Source organism: Scophthalmus maximus, chromosome 19 (genome assembly GCF_022379125.1).
Source record: "Scophthalmus maximus strain ysfricsl-2021 chromosome 19, ASM2237912v1, whole genome shotgun sequence".
NCBI classification, from domain to species: domain Eukaryota; kingdom Metazoa; phylum Chordata; class Actinopteri; order Pleuronectiformes; family Scophthalmidae; genus Scophthalmus; species Scophthalmus maximus.
Window position 1 is genome coordinate 7980684 of NC_061533.1, and position 25934 is coordinate 8006617.

The following is a 25934-nucleotide window of genomic DNA, read 5'->3' on the forward strand; positions in this document are numbered from 1 at the left end:
CTCCAAAGCCCTGCAGTGTGTCGAGAGCTCCAAGTGCGTCCTCCCTGCGCATGGTGACCGTCCACCATGCATTCAGATGTGCAAACGGGGAGCAGGAGTTACAGCACACTGGAGCTCCAGCGTTTATTTTTCTAATACACAGATCCAGCTGCCCCACGTTTATTCATTTCTCAGTTTTTCCTCCTTGTCTTATATTGAGATTTGCTGGCTAGTACAACAAAATGTACTCATCATGAAGGCAATAAAGTTATTCTATGAGCAAACCTGATGAGGATTAATGAAGCTATAGGTAGATTTTTCTTTGTAGCTCCCAAGTCATGATGGAGGGAGGCTCACTGCAGCAACAGGTTCTTATATTTAACCCCATGAGCGCTACAAAGTCAGAAAGTACATTTTCCTTCAGCACCATCTATTTTCCTTTTTTCTCCATTTGTACATTTAATGAATTGTACATTACCAGGATTATTTTTAGCTATTACGTTACATATTCTCGATGCCCTGTTCATGTCTATAATAACCTGTGATCTGAACTATAATATAAAATAAAACTCTGATATCTGTGCAGCTCCAATTTGCATTAGTTGTCCTCCCCCCCTGGATCCTGCTGGTCGGAGAAAAGCTGTGATATGCATTGAAATATTTTGAGTAAATGTTTCATGTGACTGTGCTCACGGAAGTCGCATCAGCATTGTTGCTCCAACCCTTGGGTAGATCCTGTTGCTAGGAAACATTTGAATCACCGTTCGCACCAATAAATGGCATTTCATTGAGAAAAAAAAATGAATGCACTATTCGTTCGTCACAAGTGACATCAATCCTATAGGTTTAATCAATCATATAATCAGACTTTGTTATATTAAAAACCATACATCTATACTTCATGAACATAACCACAGAGAAAACAAAAATGATTTCTGTTTTTCAGGCGTCACATGGTAGAATATTGACTTTTCACAGTTTGAGAAAGTGTCAAGGAGACAGTGAGTGGAGGCACAATTAATCACATGGAAGTTTGAAGAGAGGTCCAAAAAACATAGCCACCTATTATCATCATCATCACAGAAAAATTAATCTCCACAGACTCCTACCTACTTTGCACAGTAGAGGCCTGTGTCTCTTTAAATGTTTAATATGTGTAAAGACAATTCATTCCAGATGTATGCAAATGGAGGAGGCTTTTTAGAGAAGCCACTAAATGGAGTGTGGTTTTGATCAAGTAACACGTGAAGCAAGAAGAGTATGACTTTGTTTTTCTGAAGAATTGATCGTGAATGATCATGAAAGGAGAAACAAAATCGCTCTTTTTTCGACGGCAAAATGACACGTGCCTCCGACCGCTGACGATGGCACCGATGTAAACACACTGTAAAACCTCCCTCTTCTGATGTTGAGCTTGACATTTATGATCCTCATTTACCCTCCCGCCGTTACACTGTCTCCCTCTCGATCCCCATCTGTCTCGCTCTCACACTACAGCTGTGATGTTTAATTAGGGTTATTTTCAAATCTGCCCGCAGCTGAAACCGTGTGTGTGCCGCTGTGTAACTCTGTTACTACATGGCCATGCAAACAGGACCGGGGAAAACCAACTAACGGTGACATTTTGACTGGTTTGACTGGTTTGTGAGGTGTGTGTGTGTGTGTGTGTGTGTGTGTGTGTGTGTGTGTGTGTGTGTGTGTGTGTGCTCATGTATTCTTGATGATCAAGTGTCAGTCAAAGATAATTTCAGCCTGCTCCAGGTCTTTTTGTTATTGTTTTTTGGGAGAAGGTCCACCATCTCTCCCTCAGTCGCTCTCGCTCGTCACTGTGTCTCTGTGCAGTCAAGTGAGTCTGCCAGCAACCTTCACTATCACACCCCCACAGTGAACCACAAGGCAACCACACAAATAACACACGGCTACAGCCTCGCGCTCACTTTCTCTCTCTCTCTCTCCCTCGCTCCCTCTCTGATGTACTGTCAGATACACACAGGCCCTTCAAATAATTTGGAAAGTGTTCACACTGGCTTGAATGGTTTCCACAGCGACTGGGGACATGCATTGCTGATGGGAAAACACGTGCGAGTGTGTGTGTAAAAGGCATGCGGATTTCGCTGTGTATAATTGTCAAACCCTCCCTCCCACGCATCGTCACAGGTTATTGATCCCAGAGAGAGTTCACCGGAGGCCGTGAACCAGTGGAGATGGTCGTTTCAAACGGTGTGGTCTCTTTCTAGATTTCCCTTCATATGTTAACCAAAAATTCAAGGCCAGGTGTTCCTGTGTGTTAAAAACAAAATCAAAAAGGTAAATTAATGTATTTAAGGTTTCCCTTTTCCCTTTTTTTTGCTCAGGTTTAAATTGTTCCCTGCAGGTTTGGGGAAAAACAGTTTTATCTAATTTTATTTGCAGAATTTAGTCAGTTCCGTTCAGTTAGTGCCTCTGGTATAAGGAAAAGGGTAAGCCATTGGTTTTCCCTTTGATTTCCTAGATTGAGTATTAAATACAGAACTGATGATGCAACTAGAGTTGAAGTAACAGGCTCGGCTCAGTGGCCCTGAGATGCATAACACCGATGAATGAAAAAATAGATTAACAAAACATGAAATCAACAACGTATTCCTGAAAACAAAATTTCGGTTTATTAGATAGTTAAATTTTCACAACTCGAAGGGTAAAGTACCTACTGATTTGTTAATTTTTGTAGGACAAATTGTGATGATCATCGTTGTGTGTTCATGTTGAACAGGTGCTCACGTCGCACACACCAAAAATATCTAGCACTTTTTGGTGGTTTTGGAAAAGTTTAATGAAGAAAAAAAAATCTGCATCCATTTAAGCAGCTGAGATGATAGATAGTTGTGAATACTGCAGCAAAAAGTTAGATTCGCTGTCAAACTTGAGCACGATGCAGCATTTCATGTGTAAAATCTTTAAAACCAGCCGTTTTTTATTTATTGAAAAGGAACCGAACAATATGTTCATGTTTCCAGAACTAATGGCTCGGGATGCTTTGAAAGGGATGAACAACAATTGTCTGTAGAGGAGATCGAATCGGCGACCTTGCCTTCATCCATGCGTGATGCACACGGCTCTGGTGCAGTGAAACAGGAACTTATCATTAGAACCTTTGAGCGACAGGTTAGTCCCGTCTCCTCTGATCTGGCTGCACTGGCTCTGATGAAGTGTGTTGGTTTTCATTTTAGCCAGAGGCCTTACGGGGTTCTTTCCAACGGCCTCCCTCCTCGTTAGAGTTGATGCAAGAAAAAGGTACGGTGACACTCCGGAGTTGAAGTGTCAGTGCCGACTTCCTAGATGCACGTTGTCTGTGTGTCTGTCTGTGTGTGTGTGTGTGTGTGTGTGTGTGTGTGTGGTGCTTAGCGAGACGCCAGTTAGGAGACCGTTACAATTTTCCTCAGAGCTCTTGAGGAAGTTGTCAACGCCACTTTGGGGATAACGGAGGAGAAGAAAGAAGTTTGTACACGTTTTATGGCTCACTGCCTGGCTACTGTCCAAAGCAGAAAACAACCATTAAAAAACCCCCACAATTTGAACAAATACACCATATTAATATTAATAACTAGGCGGGTTGTGTTACTTACTGATCTAGTTTGAAGCCTCTCAAGTGCAGCTCTCTCCACGGAGTAAATGCCCCTCTGATGTTCACTCTTGTTTTATCTTGTTTTCTATCACTCGCCTTCTCCACCTGCTTTTGTTCCTCCATCAACGGGATTCCTTTTCTCAACCTGCCATTTCCATCACCGAGGCTACATTCCCGCAGAGCGCTATTCTCTTCCGGTGCAGTTCCTTTGTGCCGTAAATCGAGTCGTCATATTTCCGTTAAAAACTGGTGAAAGCAAGGCTTATAGGGGACCGCTATCAGTACGGATGGTGTTGTTTTCTATCACCATGCTTTTGACATCACTGTGACAATTTTAAGCCAAAAAGTTGTCTATTTCCAGATTAAATTGAATTAAAGAAGGCATTCCTAATTATTATTAGCCTTAACATGAGGCCTTTTTCTTTAGGACCATCAGTATTTCATCATAGTTTTGTTGTTAAAAGACAACTTTCAAATAAACTTGCCTTGAGTTTACCAGAAAAAGTGCAAGAAATCCACTTTGGTGATAGTTTCTAACGTGACAGCTCACTGACCGACCAGGAAACCCATTAGTCAAAAGTTGGGACCAAAATGGCTTTCTGCCGAGGATTTGCTGAATCTCTCTTGGCAAAGTAGCGCCATGATATGACAATGTTGCATCATGTTGATCGACCTGTTAGGAAAGCTGATTTTGGCGCGGCTTAAACTTGTCAGTCACCACACTGCCTCGGGTCAGGTTGAGCAGAGGTGCGAATAACACCCAAAGGCAACGTCCCGCCAGGTATAAGATGCTTATCATCATGTCTCCTCCTGAACCGGTGCTGGGCCGTTCATGGGGACGCCCTGGGTGTAAGAACAAACTCTCGACGCTCAGCTCCTGCACACGGGGATGTTATTGTTATTGCTGGAGCTGCCCCCATTGAATATACATGTTCCTCCTGCCCCCAGCTACAGGTGCTGATGTGCAGTAGTGGCAAAGAGAAACGGCCACACACACACACACACACACACACACACACACATACACACACACACTCACTCTCACATCCCGCCAGGATCGTAGCGTCAGGTAATATGGTTGAAAAGTTGTTTAGCTGTTGCCTGCGCGCAGTTTATTTATTTTTTACAGCATTAGGTTAGGCACACGAGAATATAGTCAAACAGATTTATCATGTGTTTAGACGCCATGGCACTCCAATCCGGGATCTCTTACAGGTGGCCGGATGTTTCCCGAGAACTCCCCGGCGATGGAGTGGCGCAGCAAATGTGAACAATGGGATAAAAAGCTGTATGTTATGTGTTTTTGACCTATGTCAAGTAGGACAGCCGTGAAAGTAAACCCCAGAGGAGGGGAGCATTCGGTTTAATCTCCAGATAAACGGACAGGTAATCCCAGATTAGTGTTCTGAGGCAGGCACAACAAGCTATATACAGTGCGTGCGAATTGTGCATTTGTGCGATAGCTTTGTGTGTGTGTGTGTGTGTGTGTGTGTGTGTCTGTGGGAGAGAGAGAGACCCGCACTTTGAAAGAGCTTCTCTGGAGGAAGTGAACAGCATGAAGGGCGATGGGAAAACAGCCGGATGTGGGAGGTTGATCCCGTGATTGTCATATTAGCCGGTACGCCATTAGTTGAATGCCGCGGTTACATAAGATAGTGCCGCCGCTGTTTCCGCAGTCACATTAATGTTTTGAATCTCTCCAGGTCTCTGGGGGAAGAAACCAACTTCTTTGTTTTTTGTTCCAAAGTGAAGTAAAGCATTTTGGATTTCTGAAATTACAATTGCATCGTCAGATTTTGAATGCAAACAACAACAACAACAACAAATGAGAAATAATGTGTTACATGAACACCTCCACATCTTTAGTGAGCTGTAAAGCAGCTGGTAGGTAGATGTCCCGCCCTTTTTCCAGTCTTTATGCTAAGCTAAGCTAACTGGCTGTAGGTTGTAGCCTTATAATCAACAGACAATCACAAACATTCACATCACTGAGGGTACGCAGGGGTTTCAATGGCAGTTTGCTCCTGTGTTCTTGTCCTCGGAGCGTTTTATGGCGCTAAGCGCCACACAAAAAGACATTATTGCCCCCGTGGGAGCGCTGCAGGAGTTGACAAATGAGAGGAATATAAAGAGGAGAGAGTCAGATTGAGAGATTGTGAGTCTAACGCGGAAGACTGGTGGGCTTCTAATTATCGTTCTAAATCTTCTCACAAATGACTTTTATTACCTTCCGCCGCGGAAGGCATGTCTTCGCCCCTGTCCACCCTTATTCGTTTGTCAGTAGGATTGCACAAAAACAGAGTTTCAACTTAGTGGAGGGATTGGGACAGGGGGAAAGAAAGAGCCCATTAAATGTTGGCATGAATCCCAACATAGGGGCGGATACAGCAATTTTTTAAAAGTCTTTCTATATCATTGTGAGATTTTTGGACATTTTCGCCAATTTCTCAGGGAATAATTGATGGAGCTTGTTAAAAAAATAATAATGATAATCTGGCATATTAGGGAGACTGATATCTGAGTGTGTGCAATTGGGTGCGGCTTGATTGAATTTGAGGGGACTGTTGGCACGTGTTGGAGGTTTGCACTTACCGAGTGCCATTCTACAGTAGTTGGTGTTCATTGTGAATGTGTTTGCTGGAGGCTTCGTGTTCCCCCATGTGAACTGCTGACAACAGGAGGTTTGATGATCTCTGTGTTGATAATCACTCACGCTCGCTACATGTGGTGTTTTTTGTGGTATCTTCACTTTCTGTTTTGTTCCACTCTTTTCTGTAAAACACACCTGGTGGATCTACACTCACACACACCCACTCACCTGCATACAGGAATTTCAGTGTATGGGTTCTACCAGTTCCTCTATCCTGTATAGTCTCACATGAAACTGGTCGACTCTCTGTTGTACGTCTCTGAAATGGTAATTATCACCCTGCGGGACTTGTGGGATCACTGTGCAGAGCCTGATTCGCCACAGCAGTGCAAAGGTGGAGACACGTCGGCCTCCAGTGAAGCCGAGTATTGAAGCGGCTCCCTAAGGATTTTTTTCCCTTCCAATAATCAGCTCATGTGGATCTCTAAGATGAGACGAAAACCTGTTATTGCTCTTAAAGTGGTCAGATATTAACTGCAAACACATGATGTGACGACGCCAACCTGTGATTGCTTTTCTCCACAGAAGAGCGGTGAACTTAAGGCTTTCACTCGGTCCTTTGTCACGACGCAAGTTTTTCAGTTTTATTCTTGTTCTATACATGAATAAAACTTTAGATCTATATACAGTATATCTAGATACAGTATATGTTTTTTAATGCAAACCAAGCCAACCTCTGTGGTTTGACATTGATATCAACATACAGTATCTGGATCAAACACATACATATATTTACAAAGTAAATCAGTATATTATATATATATAGATATATATAGATATAGATATATCTATATATAGATATAGATATAGATATAGATATAGATAGATAGATAGATAGATAGATATTTTAACAGATGTTATTTGTGTTGCAGAACACCCTGCAACAATATTTTAAACATAATTTGCAATTTTAACATAAAGTGTATATCATTTTCCTGCTTATATTTTAATCACCATGCTTCTGGGTTTTCATATAATAACCCATTTACTGTAGTACAAAATATGCACAGTGTAATATCAATGTTCGCCATTTGCAAACCATAAAAATTTGACATGTTCCCTTCTGTTCTATTCAGCTACTCGTTTCTATTCATCTAAGTTCATCATTACAATAGCAGAATCCAAAGTTGTGCGATCCATTACACGCTACAGTTTATATATTTGCTTTGAAAGTTATCATTTATTTTAAATTGACTTTATAATTCAATTCAATTAACATTTTTATCTGCAGGCGCTTTGTGGCCAGCGTGTACATATTGAGTGCTTTACTCATCAGGTAAATCCCAACGGGTTAAATGTGTGAAGGCAAACATGTAAAGTACACGTGTGTAGTAAAGAAGCCAAAAACATACATATGTATGGTCTTTTAAAAACCCTGCGAGGAAACATTAAAATGGTGCAATGGATCCTTCAAGGGCAGAAATGCAGTAGTTCTTCTGTTCTGTTCTGCTGTATGATAGAGTGTACTTAACCTATATACACACCATACAGTGAGTCCTCTATGTGACTGTGCTGTTTCTTTATTGTTATCCAACCAGCCCTTCAGCAGCATAAGTGTGTACACATTTAGCCCCTGTGGGTATCAATCCTTTAACACCTTCGGCATACAGGCCTCTTCCTACCAACTCAAGTACACAAATTCAAATTCTGCTTTTAAAAGGCTGTGAGGCAGAGACAAGAAAAAAAGGATAAAAAATAAATAAAAGCTCCATCTGTAGTATTGTGCGGCATAATTTGGCCTCTCATTAGTGCAGATACCAAAGCAGACAGCAGTGTTGAATCATTAGGAGCAATTCCAGTCCCTAATCATCAGTGGATCCCAACAGTGATTCTGCCCTCTCCGCTTTTAAATATTTATAACAGATGAGTATTTCTGGATGCCCCTAGTCATACTTTTGCCCTAATGAATGTATTACCACCAAGTCCAGTTTCAAGTTAGACTCTTGAATCTTTAATAAAGAAAAGTTATTTCATCACAGTGTTACAGTGAACCAGAGGGTGTGTGTGTGTGTGTGTGTGTGTGTGTTTATAGTAGGTATTCATTTCCTAATGTTCAGTCTCTGTTGGACAGCGAAAAGGCCTTTTTTGCTTCTGAGAACTCCTCACTTGACACATCTGTTCTCACGGCAGGCAGTTTTAAACGAGTGACCCCGAAATTACTTCTGGATGATGACAGTTTGCTGCCCTTCATTGTGTCTGTGTCTTGCTCCGTGGTGGTAAAATGTACTTTGTGTCCCACTGTCATTTTCACAATCTCCTTTTCTTTAGTAGCTGTCTCGCTCTCGCAATAAGAAAAAAAGAAAAAAGGTTTCAGGTGTGTGGTAAATCGGTCGTCTGTGACATGAAGGGAATCTGTCTCTTCGTCTCTTTGTTTCTTTTTTCATTTTTTAACTCTCAACTTGATTTGTCCAAATGAAATTCCCCACAGTATACGGTGAAGGCCCTGGGGGATGTACCGCATGTACCATGTGAGCCGATTTGAAGGGAGAGCGAGCTGGATGTCCTGAACGGTGCCGTGGAGTCGGGAAGCTGTGTGTTTACAGCTCAGAGGGAGTTAGAACTCTGACTGTGACTAATGAGGACACAGTACCGTGTTGTATAGTGTAACTCACTGCAATGAATTAACGCCACGAGGTCCAGCATAATGCCGAATCTTCTGTATAGGATGATGAACCATTAAACTTCAATGACTGCCTGCAGGCATTTGGGTCAGTGCTCCAGCAAATAGTATTCATATATAGTAGGAAAAAAAAGTATATATTAAAAATATAAATATAAATTAAAAATTAGGATTAAAAATATATCATATTTGAGCTATTTGAACATACAAACTGCAAACGTTAACAAATGTTAAGCATAGAACTGGGAAGACTTCACAACACTTCAAAACATTAAGAGAAAGTATCTTGGGAAGTGAATTTCCATGAACAAAGATGATGACAGTGTGGTGATCCTGTATTCTGTATGATCAGTGGTGGATTTGTGTTGCATACATTTGCTTTCACCCGATCCACTATTTATATCAATATGCAATTTTTCTCTTTAAAACATATTGTGTGTCCTTGAGGTCGAACACATGCAGTGAATGCGTTTCCTTCGTCATAGTAAATTTGCAAAGTGGATGCTTTAGAATATTTTTCAAATCCTGCATCTTCTCTTCCACAGAGAAATGAAAGAAAACTTTCTGGTGGACCAATGACGGAAGTAGGAATGTGTTGCAGTTTTGAACTTTCATTAATTGTTCAATCAATTTATAGTTGCTTATAGAAATGAGTAATTTCTAGTTTTCATGAGTTATGAAAGAAGAAAAGAGTCATACTTTACACATAGTGTGAAAGATACAAATCTATTTACCTTATAAATAGACCATATTATTTTAAATGTGCAGGTTACACAGGCTCAGATTATCCATCAAATCCTCTAAAATGTGCATTAGCAACAATGTTTTGTTTTCCACTGAAGTGTTCATCCTCCTCCTCGTGTCTAAAATTGCAAAAGGACGGATCAATAAAAGCATTGAATTAATAGAGACGTCCCTGAAAAGCAGAAAAAATGGACGCGCAGAACACGGCAGACGCGTCAGTTGCCATGGAAATGTTATCTTGTTAGGTATAGTGGCACAATTTAGAAACATGTACTCGCTTAAGAAATATTATGTAACAAGTCTCTCCCTCTCTCCCCCCCCCCCCTCTCTCTCTCTCCTCCCCCCTCTCTCTCTCTCTCTCTCTCCCTCTTCTCTCTCTCTCCTTCCTCCCTCCCTCTCTCTCCCTCTCCCTCTCTCTCTCTCCCTCTCTCTCTCTCTCCTCCCCCCCTCTCTCTCTCTCTCTCCCTCTTCTCTCTCTCTCCTTCCTCCCTCCCTCCCTCTCCCTCTCCCTCTCTCTCTCTCCCTCTCTCTCTCTCTCTCTCTCCTCCCTCCCTCCCTCTCTCTCTCTCTCTCTCTCTCCCTCTCTCTCTCCCTCTCTCTCCCTCTCTCTCTCTCTCTCTCCCTCTCTCTCTCTCTCTCTCTCTCTCTCTCTCTCCCTCTCCCTCTCTCTCTCTCTCCTTCCTCCCCCCCTCTCTCTCTCTCTCTCTCTCTCTCTCTCTCTCCTCCCTCCCTCCCTCCCTCTATCTCTCTCTCTCTCTCTCTCTCTCTCTCTCTCTCTCCCTCTCTCTCTCTCTCTCTCTCTCTCTCTCTCTCTCTCTCCTTCCTCCCCCTCTCTCTCTCTCTCTCTCTCTCTCTCCTCCCTCCCTCCCTCCCTCTCTCTCTCTCTCTCTCTCTCCCTCTCTCTCTCTCTCTCTCTCTCCTCCCTCCCTCCCTCTCTCTCTCTCTCTCTCCCTCTCTCTCTCCCTCTCTCTCCCTCTCTCTCTCTCTCTCTCCCCCCCTCTCTCTCTCCCACTCCCTCTCTCTCTCTGTCTGTCTTCCTCCCTGTCAAACACTGTTAGAGCACAGATTATTGTTGATGTAATAAAATCCAACCAGCCAGTGAATCGAAATGAGAGATACATAAAAAGCGTTTGTGCGTGTGTGTGTCTGTGTGTAGAAGTGTGTGTGTGTGTGTGTGTGTGTGTGTGTGTGTGTGTGTGACTACACGTTTTTGTTACCTCTTTTGGACTGTTTTTGGCATAAATGCTGACCTTTTCACAAGCAATAGTCCGCATGGGGACCAAAGCCTAATGGGGCAAAACAAATCCGAGGTCCTGGTTAAGGTGAGGGGTAATGTGTAAACTGAGGTTAGCTTTAGGTTAGGGTGTGGGTTAGGCTGTCCACAATGAATGGAAGTCAATGTTGTAAACAAGGATAGCTGTGCAAACCTGGTGTGTGTGTGCGTTCCCAGTAACCTTGGTGACTGTCCCCAGCCCATCCGCACTGCAGGGGCCGAGGCCCATCCATCCCCCTGCAGGGTAATCATCCCTCCTCGGGACTCGCTTTGGTTCACTGCATCCTTACTGAGAGAGACACAAAGAGATTAGAGTATGAAGGGATGTGGAGATGGAGGAGGACGAGGACGAGGAGGAGGCGTAGTGGGTTTTGACAACAAGAGAAGTGAGGATGCCGGTTGAGCTGAGCAGAGGAGGCGGAGTGGGATGATAGGTGAAGTGCAAAGAGAGAAGCAGGAGGAAAGAGGTGGTTGGATGAAGAGAAAAGAAGAGAGGACAGATCAGTCTTCTCGTTTTTTCCCTGACTAAGAATAGCAGCTCTTCTGGTAACCCAGTGCCCCAGGACATGACCATCTGAATAAAAGCCTCTATCGCTTCATGTAATGTTTGGTGTGTTTGTGTTTGTCTGCGTGTGTGTGTGTGTGTGTGTGTTGTGTGTGTGTGTGTGTTGTGTGTGCGTGCATGTGTGGTCTACAAAAGGTGTGTGTGTTTGTGCTTGCATGCGTTTGAGATGGGTTAAAGTATTTCATCAGAATAATAAGAGAGACAGACGGGAAACAAGAGAGAGAGAGAGAGAGAGAGCCAGAGAGAGCGGGCTAATTGATGGTGATGATAATAGGCTGGTGGAGAATGGAGGCCCAGGCGAGACTTGATGTTTCATTTCAGTGAGCAAATAACTCTGTCATGTGTGTGGAGCCACCCACCCTCCCCCGCCTCGTCCTCCTCTGTGTCTGCCTGCTCTGCCTGGTTCACGTGAGGCCTGTGGACCCTCATATGGGACGAATCTGGGCAAGAAAATAGCGTGAAAAGCAAATGTAGTCGAAGGTAATGTTTCCATATGTCTGCGCCATATGTCTGATTAGCGTTGGCTAGCATCTCAAGTGAGCAGCCAAAACATCCTGTGCTGCAAAGTGAGACTGCTGACGCAAATGAAAAGGATTCAGTCTCAGGGTCACCAATATCAACAGCTCTTCTCCCTCTTCATGTTTTTCCACTCTCCAGCACTACTTCCTCATCGTGTTCGGCCACGATGGACAGAAACCTCTGGAGCTGCGGACAGAGGAGGAGTGCGAGTGCGATGAATGGGTGGAGGCCATCCAGCAGGCCAGGTATACACATGGGATTATTTAAAGGCTATTTCCCATGGGCACAATAATGGTAGTGTTTATTTACTTTGCCAGAAAATGTGTGCTCTCTCCATTTTTCTTTTTCTTTTTTTACAGAAAGGAAATACTGTAGCACATCAAATTGCACGAGTGCTGTTTTGATATGAAAGAAGATTGACATTAGAGAGCGTTAAAATAATCTAAAATGACCGCACTAGTGTTTTTGCATGTTGTAAGCCATTTTGAATCATTTATAATGTCTAAAGCTGTATGCTTTCCATAGAATACGCTAACCTTTTCTCAACTTTCAGTTAATTTCAGTGCTGAAACCTGCTCTATATACTTACACCCATCAGCCTTAAGGATTAAATCAAACCCGCAAATGATCAAACTCAATGTTCTAAAGCTTCTGATTATTTTTCATAGTTGGTGCTTTAAAACCTCAGGTTTATTAGTCGCTCCTAGATTCCTGCTAATTCGTCAGTGATTTTTCAGAACTTCTGAGCTGTTGACTATATCCACATTATAAGGAATTGTTTATGACATGTGACATTAAGGCGAATGGAATCAAACCCTTCTGGTCAGCAACAAGTCTGTCATGTCTGAACCCAGCTTTAGTTCCAGTCATAGAAGGACGAGAGGCTTCTTCAGATCTGATAAGAACTGAAGAAGCCTCCCAGATGAGAGGTGACATGTCTTCAAGAATCTACAACCAAGTCCAGTTGCTCTTAATTGGACTCTCGTTTGGTTATCTATGACCTGGATGAACGAGAATCTCCAGAGAGATACCATACGGTATGGTGCAGTGCTTTGAGACTTCCCACAGGGTGGATAAGAATACATAAGCATACATTTGATTTATCCAGCATTTATTTGACTTTCTGCACACAGTGGGGGACAGCAGGGGGGACTGCAATGTTCTGTATAATCTAATTCTGAATTCATATTCATAATGTAATGCAGTCTAGTGTCTTACCTACCTGTCCCATGCTGAGGTTCTCTGCATATGTTTGTGGACCTCTTTTTCATTTTTCAGTTATTCCGATATCATCATCGAACGAGAGGTGCTGATGCAGAAATACATCCACCTCGTGCAGATAGTGGAGACAGAGAAGGTGGCTGCCAATCAGCTGCGCACACAGCTCGAGGATCAGGACACGGAAATCGAGAGGCTTAAAACAGAGGTACAGCACACATGTGAACACATACACACACACACACACACTGACACACACACTGACACACACACGCACACACACACACACGCACACATGACATAAAGATATAATCACCAATGGTTTTCATTATATCAAGCCTCATTTTCATTACAGAGAGTAACTTCAGGCATTTCTAAACCAAGCAGGATTTTCAGATATCAAGGATTAAAGCTTCGAGGCATGTGTATCATTTTAAAGGGGACAATGGACCTTCACCACTTTACCCACGTTGCGAGAGCAGGAGGTGGATTCAGAGGAAGTAATTAATGAAATAAATCATAATTAGGCTCTTTTGGACACGTAAGCGTGTTTTTTGCCAGCTGACATACATCACCAGGGTCCAGTGTGGCTCCGTGTGATGGATGGGGTTACGTTTAATTGGATGAAAGTGTAAGATGAGCCATCAAATATATAATACAGTTTTCCAGGATGAGAATTTGCCTTAGAAAATATGTATAGTTAAATATTAAGACACATGATTTGAATTCCATTTGACTGTGTTTTATATTAATTTGTATAGTCATATAACATTTATAAAGTATAACTGCCATGAAAAATAGATCATGTTCTTTCACATTTGCCATGAAACATTGGAATATGGATACATAAAGTCGGTATCACTCACTCGCTCACTCACTCAGCTCCATGATCTCTCTCCTGTAATCAATCATGTGACGAGTGATCCAAGGACAAACACATGTATAAACCTGTGTAAGCCCATAACCCTATGGGTGTTGTACATTGCTTGCATGTGATTTCTTGTCGTATTTATGGCAGCGGAGGAGTGGGCGTGAATGGTTTTCAATCCCCTCTGAGCGTAGGAGGAGAAGCCCACCACTCAATAAAGACAACCCATCAGCTTTCAACAGGCTCCTGCTCTGCGTCACTGCGCAATAAATCTGACATGCACGTTTAGAGACGAAACAAAACCGACCGCTACAACACTGTTAAACAGAACTAATTATGATTGTCTCTCTCTCTCTCTCTCTCCCACACACACACACACACACACACACACACACACTCCAGACAGCAGGTAATTATTGGTTTATGTTAATTAGATCAATAGCAGTAATCTTTTTCGAAGTAAACAATAAATGAGTTTGCAGCCCTATCAATCCTGACATCACCGTCAAACTATTGGGGGGGAAAAAATCACTTATTTTAGCGCTGAACTAAGATTTACTATCAATTTCTTCCCATCACTGCAACTGTATTGTGAGGATATGCTTGTATCACAAAGACAAAAACAAGCAAAATTACTTACTGAAATGTTTGTGGACCATACTGGAACATAAAGGTTGTCTCATGTAATTCATAACAGTGTGACAGTTGTTGCATCAAAACAATTTGGCATTTAATCAACAAATTATGATATAGGCTACAATATATTGATGTTGGAAAAACATTAGTAACTAGTATCATGACAGTTATTTTAACCATATTCATATTTTTCCAAAACTATCGTCCATTTATGTTGAATTGTTTCCCACTTTTGCGTGTTCAGCTGACCTAACAAAAAGTCTCCTTTCGTTTCACAACCAATTAACTGGGAATTATTGAACCGTAAGTGAGTCAACTGAACCAAGCTACAGTCAGAATTTATGGACCAGTGAGTTCAAATCAAAGATTTCCTGGGATTCGCCAGGTCATCAAATGTTTCCGTTATATTTGACGAGTAGTGGTTCACATGTTCTATTATGTGCCACAGAAATGGACAGAGGACCAGAAGCAAATACGGAGTTAGTGTGTTTGATCGAAATGGAAATATGTCCTCAGAACCTGCCACTCACTCATTGGGTCAGCTGCTAAGATCTCCATAAATCACACCCCCAATGTCATTTCCAATTCTGTCTCACTTATATGAACATTTTGCTTGTATACACTATTTTTTTTCTTCTCTATGTTGAATGGATTAGCCTGCTATGCTGCGTTTGGTTGTAATTCTCCCTTTGAGCAACAAGAGTGGTGGATTACTTCTTACTGTCACACACTGTCACCGCACTGTATCTCATTGTTAGACCAGTCATTATAGACCAGGCTCTAATGAAAATGCAAACTACATTTCATATTAGGAAACATCTGCCTGTGTAACGACGCTGCTCATGAAGAAAGGATTAGACTTTGAGAGCCAGCGCGATCGCTGATCCATCTCATTAAAAACACACTCTTGTTTGTTTGTTTGTGTGTGTGTGTTGCCCTGTGTTTATGAATAATTAAACCAACTAGCCACTGTGACTGTCAACACTTGGCAGACTCGCTCCTCTCTGCTGCCATTCACATGATAGCGCTGGGGAGGAAGAAAATGAAGATGAAGATGTGTGGCTCAAACACGGCTCCTTTGGTTTCATCCTTCACGCCTCTCGTTGCGTGAGGAGCGGATGCCGTCGAGAGGCCTGACGACAAATAGGCTACAGTAATAAAGAGGCAGTCTTTACCTCTGCTGAGGACAGCGCTGCCAAGAAGAACCAACCTTTTTACCAGCTATGTTTGAAATGTATCCCTGTTTTTTGAAGAGTAGTGGTGCCGTCTATTATTACGTGTACAGTGTGAAATTAGATATTTTTTTCCCCCGCTATACTTAATAACATTTTTAGCCCCTGCTTATTTTCTTTGTGATGTATCTCATGTATGCTCCAGTTTTAATAGCAGGAATTTTGTGATCGGCTTTTCTTACCTGCAGCAAGAGTAACAGGATTATATTGGCTCATATTCACCAAAATGGTCCTACTGTTCCCAGCTGATAGCAGCGTCCACTTCTCCGTCATTGTCTGTCTCTGAATGAAGGCACCGGTGGAAGTAAATTATCCTCATTAAGGAAAATTTACAAACTTCTGCTACACATTCGTAGACCTCCGCTTCCATTTGACGTGATTTTATTCTCATATTTATTCACCCACATTGTGCTCACATTTTTTGTGACTGAATTTCTCTTCAAAGATTGTAGCTCTGAACAAAACCAAGGAGCGAATGCGGCCTTACCACATCCAGCATGAAAATGAAGACCCGGATATCAAAAAGATCAAAAAGGTAAAATATGATTTATATCTCCAACTCATCACCAGTGATTTCTTGCATTTTTTTCATTTTCCTTTTAACATGCAAGAATGTCGCCATGTCACGTGTGCTCCGTGCATCCTCTGGTCAAAACTTGCCCGTTTCTACTGTGTCTACTCAAGGTGCAAAGCTTCATGCGCGGCTGGCTCTGTCGGAGGAAGTGGAAGATCATCGTTCAGGATTACATCTGCTCCCCTCACGCCGAGAGCATGAGGAAGAGGAACCAGATTGTCTTCAACATGGTGGAGGCGGAGACCGAGTATGTACATACGATGTAGAAGTGTTGTCACTATTGTCGAGTTTTGCAGTACATGATGTTTTCTCACTTACTCTGTGGACCATATGTCTCAAGAAAGGATTCATGATTTGTTATACTGAATGTAGGTATCACTACATTCTGCAAATCAGTAAACGCATGATGACAATAGCGGATTTGCAGGATTTTTCTTTCATCACTGTAATGAAGCAACTCGAAGCAAAGCCCCTTATTTTACTGCAGCAGCCATAACAGACCTGCTTTTCTGGTATTTCACCTTTAAACGGCTTCTCAATTGGATTTTCACAAAATGTACTATATCACGGTGTACTTTATGTAATGAGAGTAATTCAAAATTACAGTGAGACAGAAAGTCTTGTATCGACATGTGTGTGTGTGTGTGTGTGTGTGTGTGTGTGTTTTGACAGGTACGTCCACCAGCTCTACATCCTCGTCAACTGTTTCCTCAGACCGCTGAGGATGGCCGCCAGCTCCAAGAAACCGCCCATCAGCCACGACGACGTCAGCAGCATCTTCCTCAACAGGTGTGTACTTTATGTCTGTGTTAGCGTGTTCATCTAACATGTTCTGTCCACGTTTGCTCTTAACTGAATCCCTGAAGTGACGAATTTGCTAAAGGCAAAAGCAGAGATGCTTTAAAAAAGAAACACATTTTTAAACCTCCTTTGTCATTTTGTTTTTTTTCACATTTCCGGCGTCTACAGTGAGACCATCATGTTCCTTCATGAGATTTTCCATCAAGGCTTAAAGGCGAGGATAGCCAACTGGCCCACTCTGGTGCTGGGTAAGCTGTTTCTCCACCTCACACAATACGCAAAATTTGCAAATACACGCCTTGGCGCCACTGAGTGGAGGGCAGAGCACTCACGGCCTCCACTCAGTGGCATCAAGGTCATTTTTTCAGTGGTCCCTCCACATCCAGTTTGTCTCATTCATATGTCAGCCTTGACATCCTTCTGCCCCATTCACACTCACACACACACGTACCCATGTCGCTATCTCAGTCTGCAACACACACACCTATTGTCGTGGCAGACAATGACCGCTCAGGCCAGAAGGCATCCCACAATTTGAACCCCCTGAAACAGAAAGTGCCCTCGACAGATAAGCTTCACCTAGGAGACAGCGTGCCGAAAGACGTCACAGCAAATGACTTGTGACAAATTCATAAAGAAGAGGCTCCACTGATTAAACACGCCACCTCTATCTGATCCCCTGCTTCAGACTGATGCTGAATTTAGATTTTTGACAGACAGCACGACTTTGATCCTTTCATTGTTTTGAGTGGCAAGGCCATTATAAATCCTCGTAATCCAATGATTTAGTTCTCTTCAGTGAAACAGGAAATAGTATCTGCTGCCTCGGATGATATCTCACAATGTCGCATAAATGTTCAAATTACGTTTACTGAGAAGACTTTGTAAAAAAATCTAACAACTTATATTTATTGAAACTTGGTTTGGTCCATAACCAAACACTGTTTTAAAAAGAATCTCCCTAGAATTAATCTGTGCTGCTGTGATTACAGACCCGTCTGAACTAACCGTGACCCTTTGCCTTGCTAATGGACTCACAGCCTCTGTCGAGCTGTGAAATGTGGCTGGTGAAACTCTAGAGCTTTTGGGAAAGGGTGTCAGAGGCCAATAGAAAAACCAAAATACAGATAAACAATTATATTAGATTGTTTTTGCCACAAAGCTGTTCAGAAAGTCTCTATTCCAAAGCTAGATCTTCAGTTATAGGATAGTTACAAATCTAAATGGGATTTTGAATATAAAAAATATTTTTTGAATTGTCTGGAACATAACCTTGAGATTTCAGTTTCACTATAACTCTAGCTTCAGGCAGTTAGATGATGGTTAGCAGCAAATCGATTGCTGAAAGACATTCCTGCTGAATCAAAATCACAAAAATCTTTTTACTGTCAACAGTTCGTCTGTTAACAGACGATGCTCCAGTTTGGCAGGTAGGTCGTCCCAAGCATCTTGGAGACCTTGCTTCAGTTCCTCTGTGGATTTTGTCTCGGTGCATTCTGACTCCATATTTTAGTGATCGGGGCTCATTGGGGGCCGGACCACCTGTTGCAGGACTGCTTGTTCTTCTTGTCTCTGATGATAGCACTTCATGGCTCTGGCTGTGTGTGTGGTGTCATTGTAATGCTGCCAAATGAGTTTGTATCAGAAGATCGGACGTCTCCCTGACGGACAAGCATCTCAACATCTAAAGGGCTTGAAATGTTGGCTCAGTACTGTGTATATGTGTGTGTGCTTTTTGTTTCCAGCGGACCTGTTCGATATCTTGCTGCCCATGCTGAACATCTATCAGGAGTTTGTGAGAAACCATCAGTACAGCCTGCAGGTTTTGGCCAACTGCAAGCAGAACAGAGACTTTGACAAGCTGCTGAAACAGTACGAGTCCAACGCCGCCTGCGAGGGAAGGATGCTCGAGACCTTCCTCACGTATCCCATGTTCCAGGTAGAGCTTGGGCACCGCCGCGCATTGGTTTTCCCAAACAGGCCATAGAACTAACGCAACTGTCTTCTACATATTCTTTCTACATTTAAAAAGCCTTTCTTTTCACTCTCCTCTCCCCTTCTGTAAGATTCCCCGCTATATCATCACCCTGCATGAGTTATTGGCGCACACACCTCACGAGCATGTGGAGCGCAAGAGCCTTGAATTCGCCAAGTCCAAATTAGAGGAACTGTCCAGGTGTGTATGTGGTTTTCAGGATAATCGTCTATCCTGGTGTATCGTTCTGTTGAATGCTGAACTAACTAAGTGTGTTTGTGTGTGTGTGTGGCCAGAGTGATGCATGACGAGGTGAGCGACACAGAGAACATCCGGAAGAACTTGGCCATAGAGAGGATGATAGTGGAGGGCTGTGACATCCTGCTGGACACCAGCCAGACATTCGTCAGGCAGGGTGAGTCTTCATCCGCTCACGGCACTGATCTCGCAGATCTCTGGAGCTTTTGCTTGACAATAACGTCCACCTGTGTGCCAACTTGTCGTCTGAGATCCAAGACACTGTGCTCAGGCACTTGCGTGAGCATCTTTTTTTGTGAGGGATTTAGCATCAGTAAAGTATGAAAAAAAAGACAAGAAATGCATTAACTTCACATCTGCACTGCTGTGCACCAAGCTTTATTCTAATTATGACAGTGTGCAAATAAACAGTTTCACATTGATCCGATTTATCAACATCACATTATGCATTATTGAGCACTATACAGTGAAGCGTGTTTGGCGACTTAACTTTGGACTGCACAGGAGAGCTGCTGTGTGTGAGTCGGGGGTCAGGAGATGGAGCGCCGACACCACTTTTGACAGGGCATGACTTCTACTGATCCTATGGGGGGTTTTATTCAAAATTTGCACATTTGTGCTGCTGCAAACTCCCAGCCGCAGCTTACTGTCAGCTTAATGAGATGTAATGTAATCCCATGCCCCTCCCGCTCTTCAGGATCTCTGATCCAGCTGCCGTCGGTGGAGCGAGGGAAGTTAAGCAAGGTCCGTTTGGGTTCTCTCTCTCTGAAGAAGGAAGGGGAGAGGCAGTGTTTCCTCTTTACCAAACACTTCCTCGTCTGCACACGCAGCTCCGGGGGGAAACTGCACCTTCTCAAGGTGAGAATACCTTTAACTCTGTGGTTTAATTATATAAATTCCTCAGTGAGGAAATTCAAATTTTTGGCCCAATTTGTCAGTAAGCAGTTGTGCATATTTTCTCTTAAACTCTTGCAGCAAGGTGGAGTTTTGTCCCTGATCGACTGCACACTTATAGAGGAACCAGATGCCACTGATGAGGAGTGTAAGTTCGCTACATCCACTGTATGAAAGCAGAGGGGTTCATTATGGTTGACACACAGGCAGCTCTTATTGGCTCATGCAGCCCCTTCGCCTCTCACGGAGGTTAATTAGGTGTCAGACAATAAGTGTCCGGAAATTACTTCCCTTTAAATATCAGATGCCCCCTCCCTTTAAATGTCAGGTTTTGATCTTTTATCATCACAGATCCATTATTGATCTCATTTGGGGATTCATTTAGCAAATAGGGAGATGCTGCTTTGAACACACACCTTTACACTTAAGCTTCAGGGGTTTGTAGAATGGAGATAGTGGGCCTGCTTAATTAACCCTCAGTGTGTGTCTGTGTGTGTGTGTGTGTGTGTGTGTTACTATTATCATCATTAAGTCATCTGTTCCACTTTAAAAAGCTCTTTTTCCCCCTCTATCATGCAGCTAAAGCCGGTGGTCAGGTTTTTGGCCAGCTGGACTTTAAGCTCATCGTGGAGCCATCAGACTCACCTTCATTCACTGTCGTGTTACTGGCGCCGTCGCGTCAGGAGAAGGCCGCGTGGACCAGCGATATCAGCCAGGTAATACACAATGTCACCCAGACAAACACAGAATAACAAGAGCCTCCAAATAGCAAAAGCATGTCTCCGCTGGGCATTGAGAAGGCTCAGTGATAAGTAAACACAGACACGGGTGCAGCTCTCCTGGGGCAGGTTCAGCTCACTGCCTCAGTATTTCACAAACAGAGTAGCAACATAGGAGCATGTCGGACTGGATTAGTCCTTATCAGACAAAAAGACACTCTGACAGTTGAAAGAGCTTCTTTTTGCACAAACGTTTTTGTGTTTGTTTTAAAGAAGGAGGACACGTAAAGAAATGATCGCTAAAAAGGTTATCATATAGCTTTAGTCATGGGTCCCTTCCCTAATCTGATCCTGCTATGCATTTCTATTATCACATTACATCATTTTTTTTTAAAACCAGGAAATTCAGGTCTGTTTTGTCACAATCTGTTATATGTTTTTTCACATATAGAGCCCATCATGGTCAGGCACATGCATACATCTGGGCCCTTATCCATCCCTATATGTGTCCAGTCGGTCTTTCAGATCTTCTGACCAGGGCCTACTGTTCTATATATGTATATGTGAATTTGCCATTCACATGTATATGACAACAAGACAGCAGGAGTTTGTCTGAGTCAGAAGCATTCACAATAGAAGGAGAATTTCCGACACATTCAGGATATTTTCATGCTGTATTCTCTCTGTATGAAATGCCAAGGGGCTGGCAGGAAAAGTTCCAGAAAATGTTCAGAGCAACATTTACTTTCTCACAATTCAGCCCCTCTGGAAATGTTCAGGAAAATGTCTGAAAAAAGCCAGAATTTACACTCTCTTTCTCTTCCTGTCTTTGTAGTGCATTGATAATATCCGCTGCAATGGCCTGATGACCAGTGTATTTGAGGAGAACTCCAAAGTCACTGTGCCTCATATGATCAAGTAAGTATGTTTGTGTGTGAAGAGGAACACCCATCTCTTCATGCCGGTGTTGCAAGATATTAGTTTATAATGTAGCGTACCTGGGTGAAAATGTTCCTGTTGTGGTGATGTACAGTTAATCGTTAGGCTGTATGTGCAGTTTTTTCCTATTTATTTATGCTGAGATATGCTTGACAGTATTTGTTGGTATCCGCTCTTATTTTTAGCCTCCTTCTTTGAAATATGTGGGTCTTGAGTTAATTTCTCCCTTTTACTTGGCTACTTTTGTTCGGCTCCTTTCATAACCTTTTCCTTGCTTAGCAGCCTGACAGTCACCCATGCTTGGTTGTGTGTGTGTACGTGTGTACGTGTGTATCCATCAGATCCGATGTGCGTCTCCATAAAGATGATGTTGACATTTGCTTCAGCAAGACGCTCAACTCCTGCAAGGTCCCCCAGATCCGTTACGCCAGCGTGGACCGACTGCTGGAGAGGCTGACGGACCTGCGCTTCCTCTCCATAGACTTCCTCAACACCTTCCTGCACACGTACAGGATCTTCACCACGGCAACTGTGGTCATGGACAAACTGGCCGACATCTACAAGAAGCCCTTTTCCTCCATACCTATCAGGTCATACAGTGCACACAAACACAACAAAAGGGCAAACGCAATGCTGACAGAAGTCACACGCGCGCACACACACACACACACAATTTAGTGTGTGTCTATGTCTATCTGTGTTTGTATGATTTAGTGCTTATTCAATCACGAATTGCAAAACACTTCCCTCATCTTTTTTTTCAGTCTGTGAATGACAGATGTGTGCATCTGTGATTCGGATGCGGAAGGTTTAGCGTCCAACTCTGTCCACAAGGTTAAATACATGCCGGCTGAAGTACACAGCAGCCCGTGTGTGGGGCTTTTGGCACAGCCATCGGGATATAGTGTGCATCAGATGAGGAGTTTCTCTCAAGTTTGTATGCAAAGTCTAACTCACCATGACCTGCCGCCCCCTTCCCTGGAAGGGAACAGGAGGAACTCATCCAGGCACCAGAGTTGGGCAGGAAGTGTGGTCGGGATGTGTGCGGAAAGGCCCCCTTTCTTAAAACGTTACCTAACAAGATGTAATAATGATGCAAAATTACATTCTTTTTTTCTCCCATGTGGTCAATATATGTCGATGTCTGGGAGACTGGTTTTCTGACTCACACGCTGCCTCCCCCTTCTCCTCAAATACACATGCTTCATTTATCATCCTTCCATCCTCCTCCTTCAAACTGTTTTCCATCTCAGTCACATCTCATAGGCTGTTTTCAGAAATGAACTCCGCAAAATGTACGGAAAAATTGGGTCAGGATATTTTCCGGAGTGTTCAGTCCGAGTCAGATGTGTTCACACCAACAGGAACTTTTGGTTCTCACATACTGCCCCTCCGGAAAAGTTCAGGAAAATGTCCGAACTTCAGTCCATGTCTGAAAGCAGCGCTACTGTCTTTTCCATGCCTCACTCCAATCATCACACCCATCCATTTAATCCTTTTTCTGTGTCATTCATCTCTTCGTGTCCCCTCCAACTACAGGGTGCAGTACCACTCATTTGACCGTCTCTCCATCTCATCCATCTGTCCTGACTACAGTCTGAAGATCAAGAAGATAGCCATGGATCAGACCAAGTAACCAACTCTTCTCTCTCTGTTCCTCCTTCTACTCACTGTCTCTTTCTTGCCTGTCCTTACTTTACTCTGGTCTTGGTCTGACACTTTGCATGACTTTACCCCCCTTTACTTGGACTTTTAATCCACGTCTCACTCGCAGCTTGTACTTACGCCAATTTGAAACATTGTAGGTGGATGATACATGAATGGGAGAAGGGGAAACTGTTGGTTGTCCTCAATCTGCAGCTGGTCTGTAGCATGTTTTCTCACTGGAGCATTGCTTCCTCGAGGCTGGTTTCTCCCCTTGTATCCATATTGATCCTTCTTATCATTCCTCTTTAATCGGCTTTGTATCCTTCTACTGGCATACCCTGGTGCTTGCCTATTCCGCTGCTTGCTAGAAAGTTCCTCTTTTCTGCTTTGATGTATTTTTCCTTCCTCTATCTTCCTTCTCCCCCCTCCTCCTCTTTCAGGCTGGGATGCAATTTGTTTTTCTATCTCCTGCTGAATAACAGGCTTATGTGAATAAATGATGGCTGTGTTTATCAATGCATGATTACTCCTCCCTTGACGTGGCGCTGTACATATGACTCTCTGAAAGATAACCAAAATGCTCACTGATTAACACGTTTGCACTTCCCGTGCCTGGTAAATAAAGCATTTGCAAATGGAATCTGAAATAAAATGATAGGTGATTTTTTTTCCCCCCTTCTATTTAAATGTCTCAGCCGGCTGCATGATTGTTGACTATCAGGCTGCTGTTTTAGTTTGATCAGCCACTGAAATCATGATCAGTAACTTCCAGCTTTAAGGGTGTTTTGAGGGAGTTCAACAGTTTTAGCTCTCTTGTACACACAGTGCCCCAGTTTTTGGACAGTGCAGCAGTACAGTGACCCTGAACTACCAAGTTCTGTTTTGGTCACCACCAGCTGAGGGGACAATATGTAGCTTTAGCTTCTAAATGCTGCACTGTCTTCATGAGGTCACTGCATCCGTCTGCCATTTGGTTCTGTTTTACAGTTCAGAGCTTTTTTAATGGAAGCAGCAACCTGCTATAAAGCTCCATTGGGCTACGGGAACTATCTAGTCTGGTGATGACTATTCAATCCAAAGGATCAATAAAGATATGTAAACTTGTCTGACAACTTTCTGTTCATTCAAATTTGGAACCATGTACACAGGGATCATGGGGGAATGGGTATAAACTTAAGTTATATATGTATGTTTAATACACACTATGTCATCTATCTTTAATACAGGAAAACAATTAGAAAAATCAAATTTTCAACGATGATAATACATCTTTTATAGTTCAGGGTATAGAGATAAGCAAGGTCTTGTTTTGAGTTGCAGTAATTACACATTTATTTTTCATCTTTTTCTCTGTTTCCCTGAACTCTCACTTTATTGCTTTTTTAATCTTCTTTTTATAATATTTTTTTTGGCTAACTTATTGTTTTCCACCCTTTCAGGTCCCTGGAGCTGTTCTTTGCCACCAATCAGAATAACAGAGGTGGCGAGCACATAAACGACAAATCTCCTCGTCTCTGCCGCAAGTTCTCCTCCCCTCCTCCTCTGTCCATCCCATCCCGCACCTCCTCCCCGGTCCGAACACGAAAGCTTTCCCTTCACTCCCCCATCACGGCCAGGGTCGGAGGCCTCGACTTGACCAGCCCTCTGTCCAACTCCAACGTCAATCTCAGCACATCCCAGTCTGCTGCCAGTAGCCCTACATCTGCCCACAGCCCCCAGACCCCGACTCCCCAGACCCCTACTCCAACCACCTCTTCTCCTCCTCCACCTCCCTCCTCCACCTCTCCACCGCCCAACAACTCTAAGTCACCACAAGACCAAGCTCCTCCCATTCCTTCGTCCCCGGACCAGTGTCCCGGCCCGACCGCAGAGGGGGAGGACGTGCCCAGGATCGACCCTTTCTGTGGGAAACAGCGACGGAGCATCCGCAGGGGTATGTCACAGCATCTGATCAGTGAATGCAGAGTCCTTTAACAGCAGGAGGGAAAGCAGTGTCTCACTGTCCTCCGAGGTTTTAAGTTTCTTTAGATGTGGTCTGAGGTGAGCTTTAGTGTACTCACACTCCCTGGAGTAGACAGAAGTTAGACCACTGGAGATCAGAAAAACCAAGACACTAGATAGTTCTAGACTCATAGTACATTTGGGATTTTCTAATGATGATATGTATCTGCAAATATCCATTACAATAACAGCAAGTATAAGAATGACCTAATCATAAATTC

General features: G+C 43.1%; 1 protein-coding gene across 2 annotated transcripts in view; it reads left to right on the forward strand.

Annotated features, from left to right (window-relative positions):
* Positions 1 to 25934, forward strand: part of rasgrf2b (Ras protein-specific guanine nucleotide-releasing factor 2b) — a 37969-nt gene that overhangs the window by 1048 nt on the left and 10987 nt on the right. Inside the window, exons 2-17 of one of the 2 annotated variants that reach the window (XM_035638987.2) lie at positions 12090 to 12196; positions 13230 to 13377; positions 16351 to 16440; positions 16590 to 16726; positions 17152 to 17268; positions 17449 to 17528; positions 19026 to 19219; positions 19347 to 19456; positions 19552 to 19670; positions 20211 to 20371; positions 20489 to 20555; positions 20987 to 21123; positions 21962 to 22044; positions 22407 to 22655; positions 23605 to 23697; positions 25152 to 25645. In XM_035638987.2, coding sequence (XP_035494880.2) covers positions 12090 to 12196; positions 13230 to 13377; positions 16351 to 16440; positions 16590 to 16726; positions 17152 to 17268; positions 17449 to 17528; positions 19026 to 19219; positions 19347 to 19456; positions 19552 to 19670; positions 20211 to 20371; positions 20489 to 20555; positions 20987 to 21123; positions 21962 to 22044; positions 22407 to 22655; positions 23605 to 23697; positions 25152 to 25645 — 2386 coding nt within the window. The remainder of the gene's footprint in view (positions 1 to 12089; positions 12197 to 13229; positions 13378 to 16350; positions 16441 to 16589; positions 16727 to 17151; positions 17269 to 17448; positions 17529 to 19025; positions 19220 to 19346; positions 19457 to 19551; positions 19671 to 20210; positions 20372 to 20488; positions 20556 to 20986; positions 21124 to 21961; positions 22045 to 22406; positions 22656 to 23604; positions 23698 to 25151; positions 25646 to 25934) is intronic. The other variant, XM_035638988.2, reaches the window with a different exon arrangement.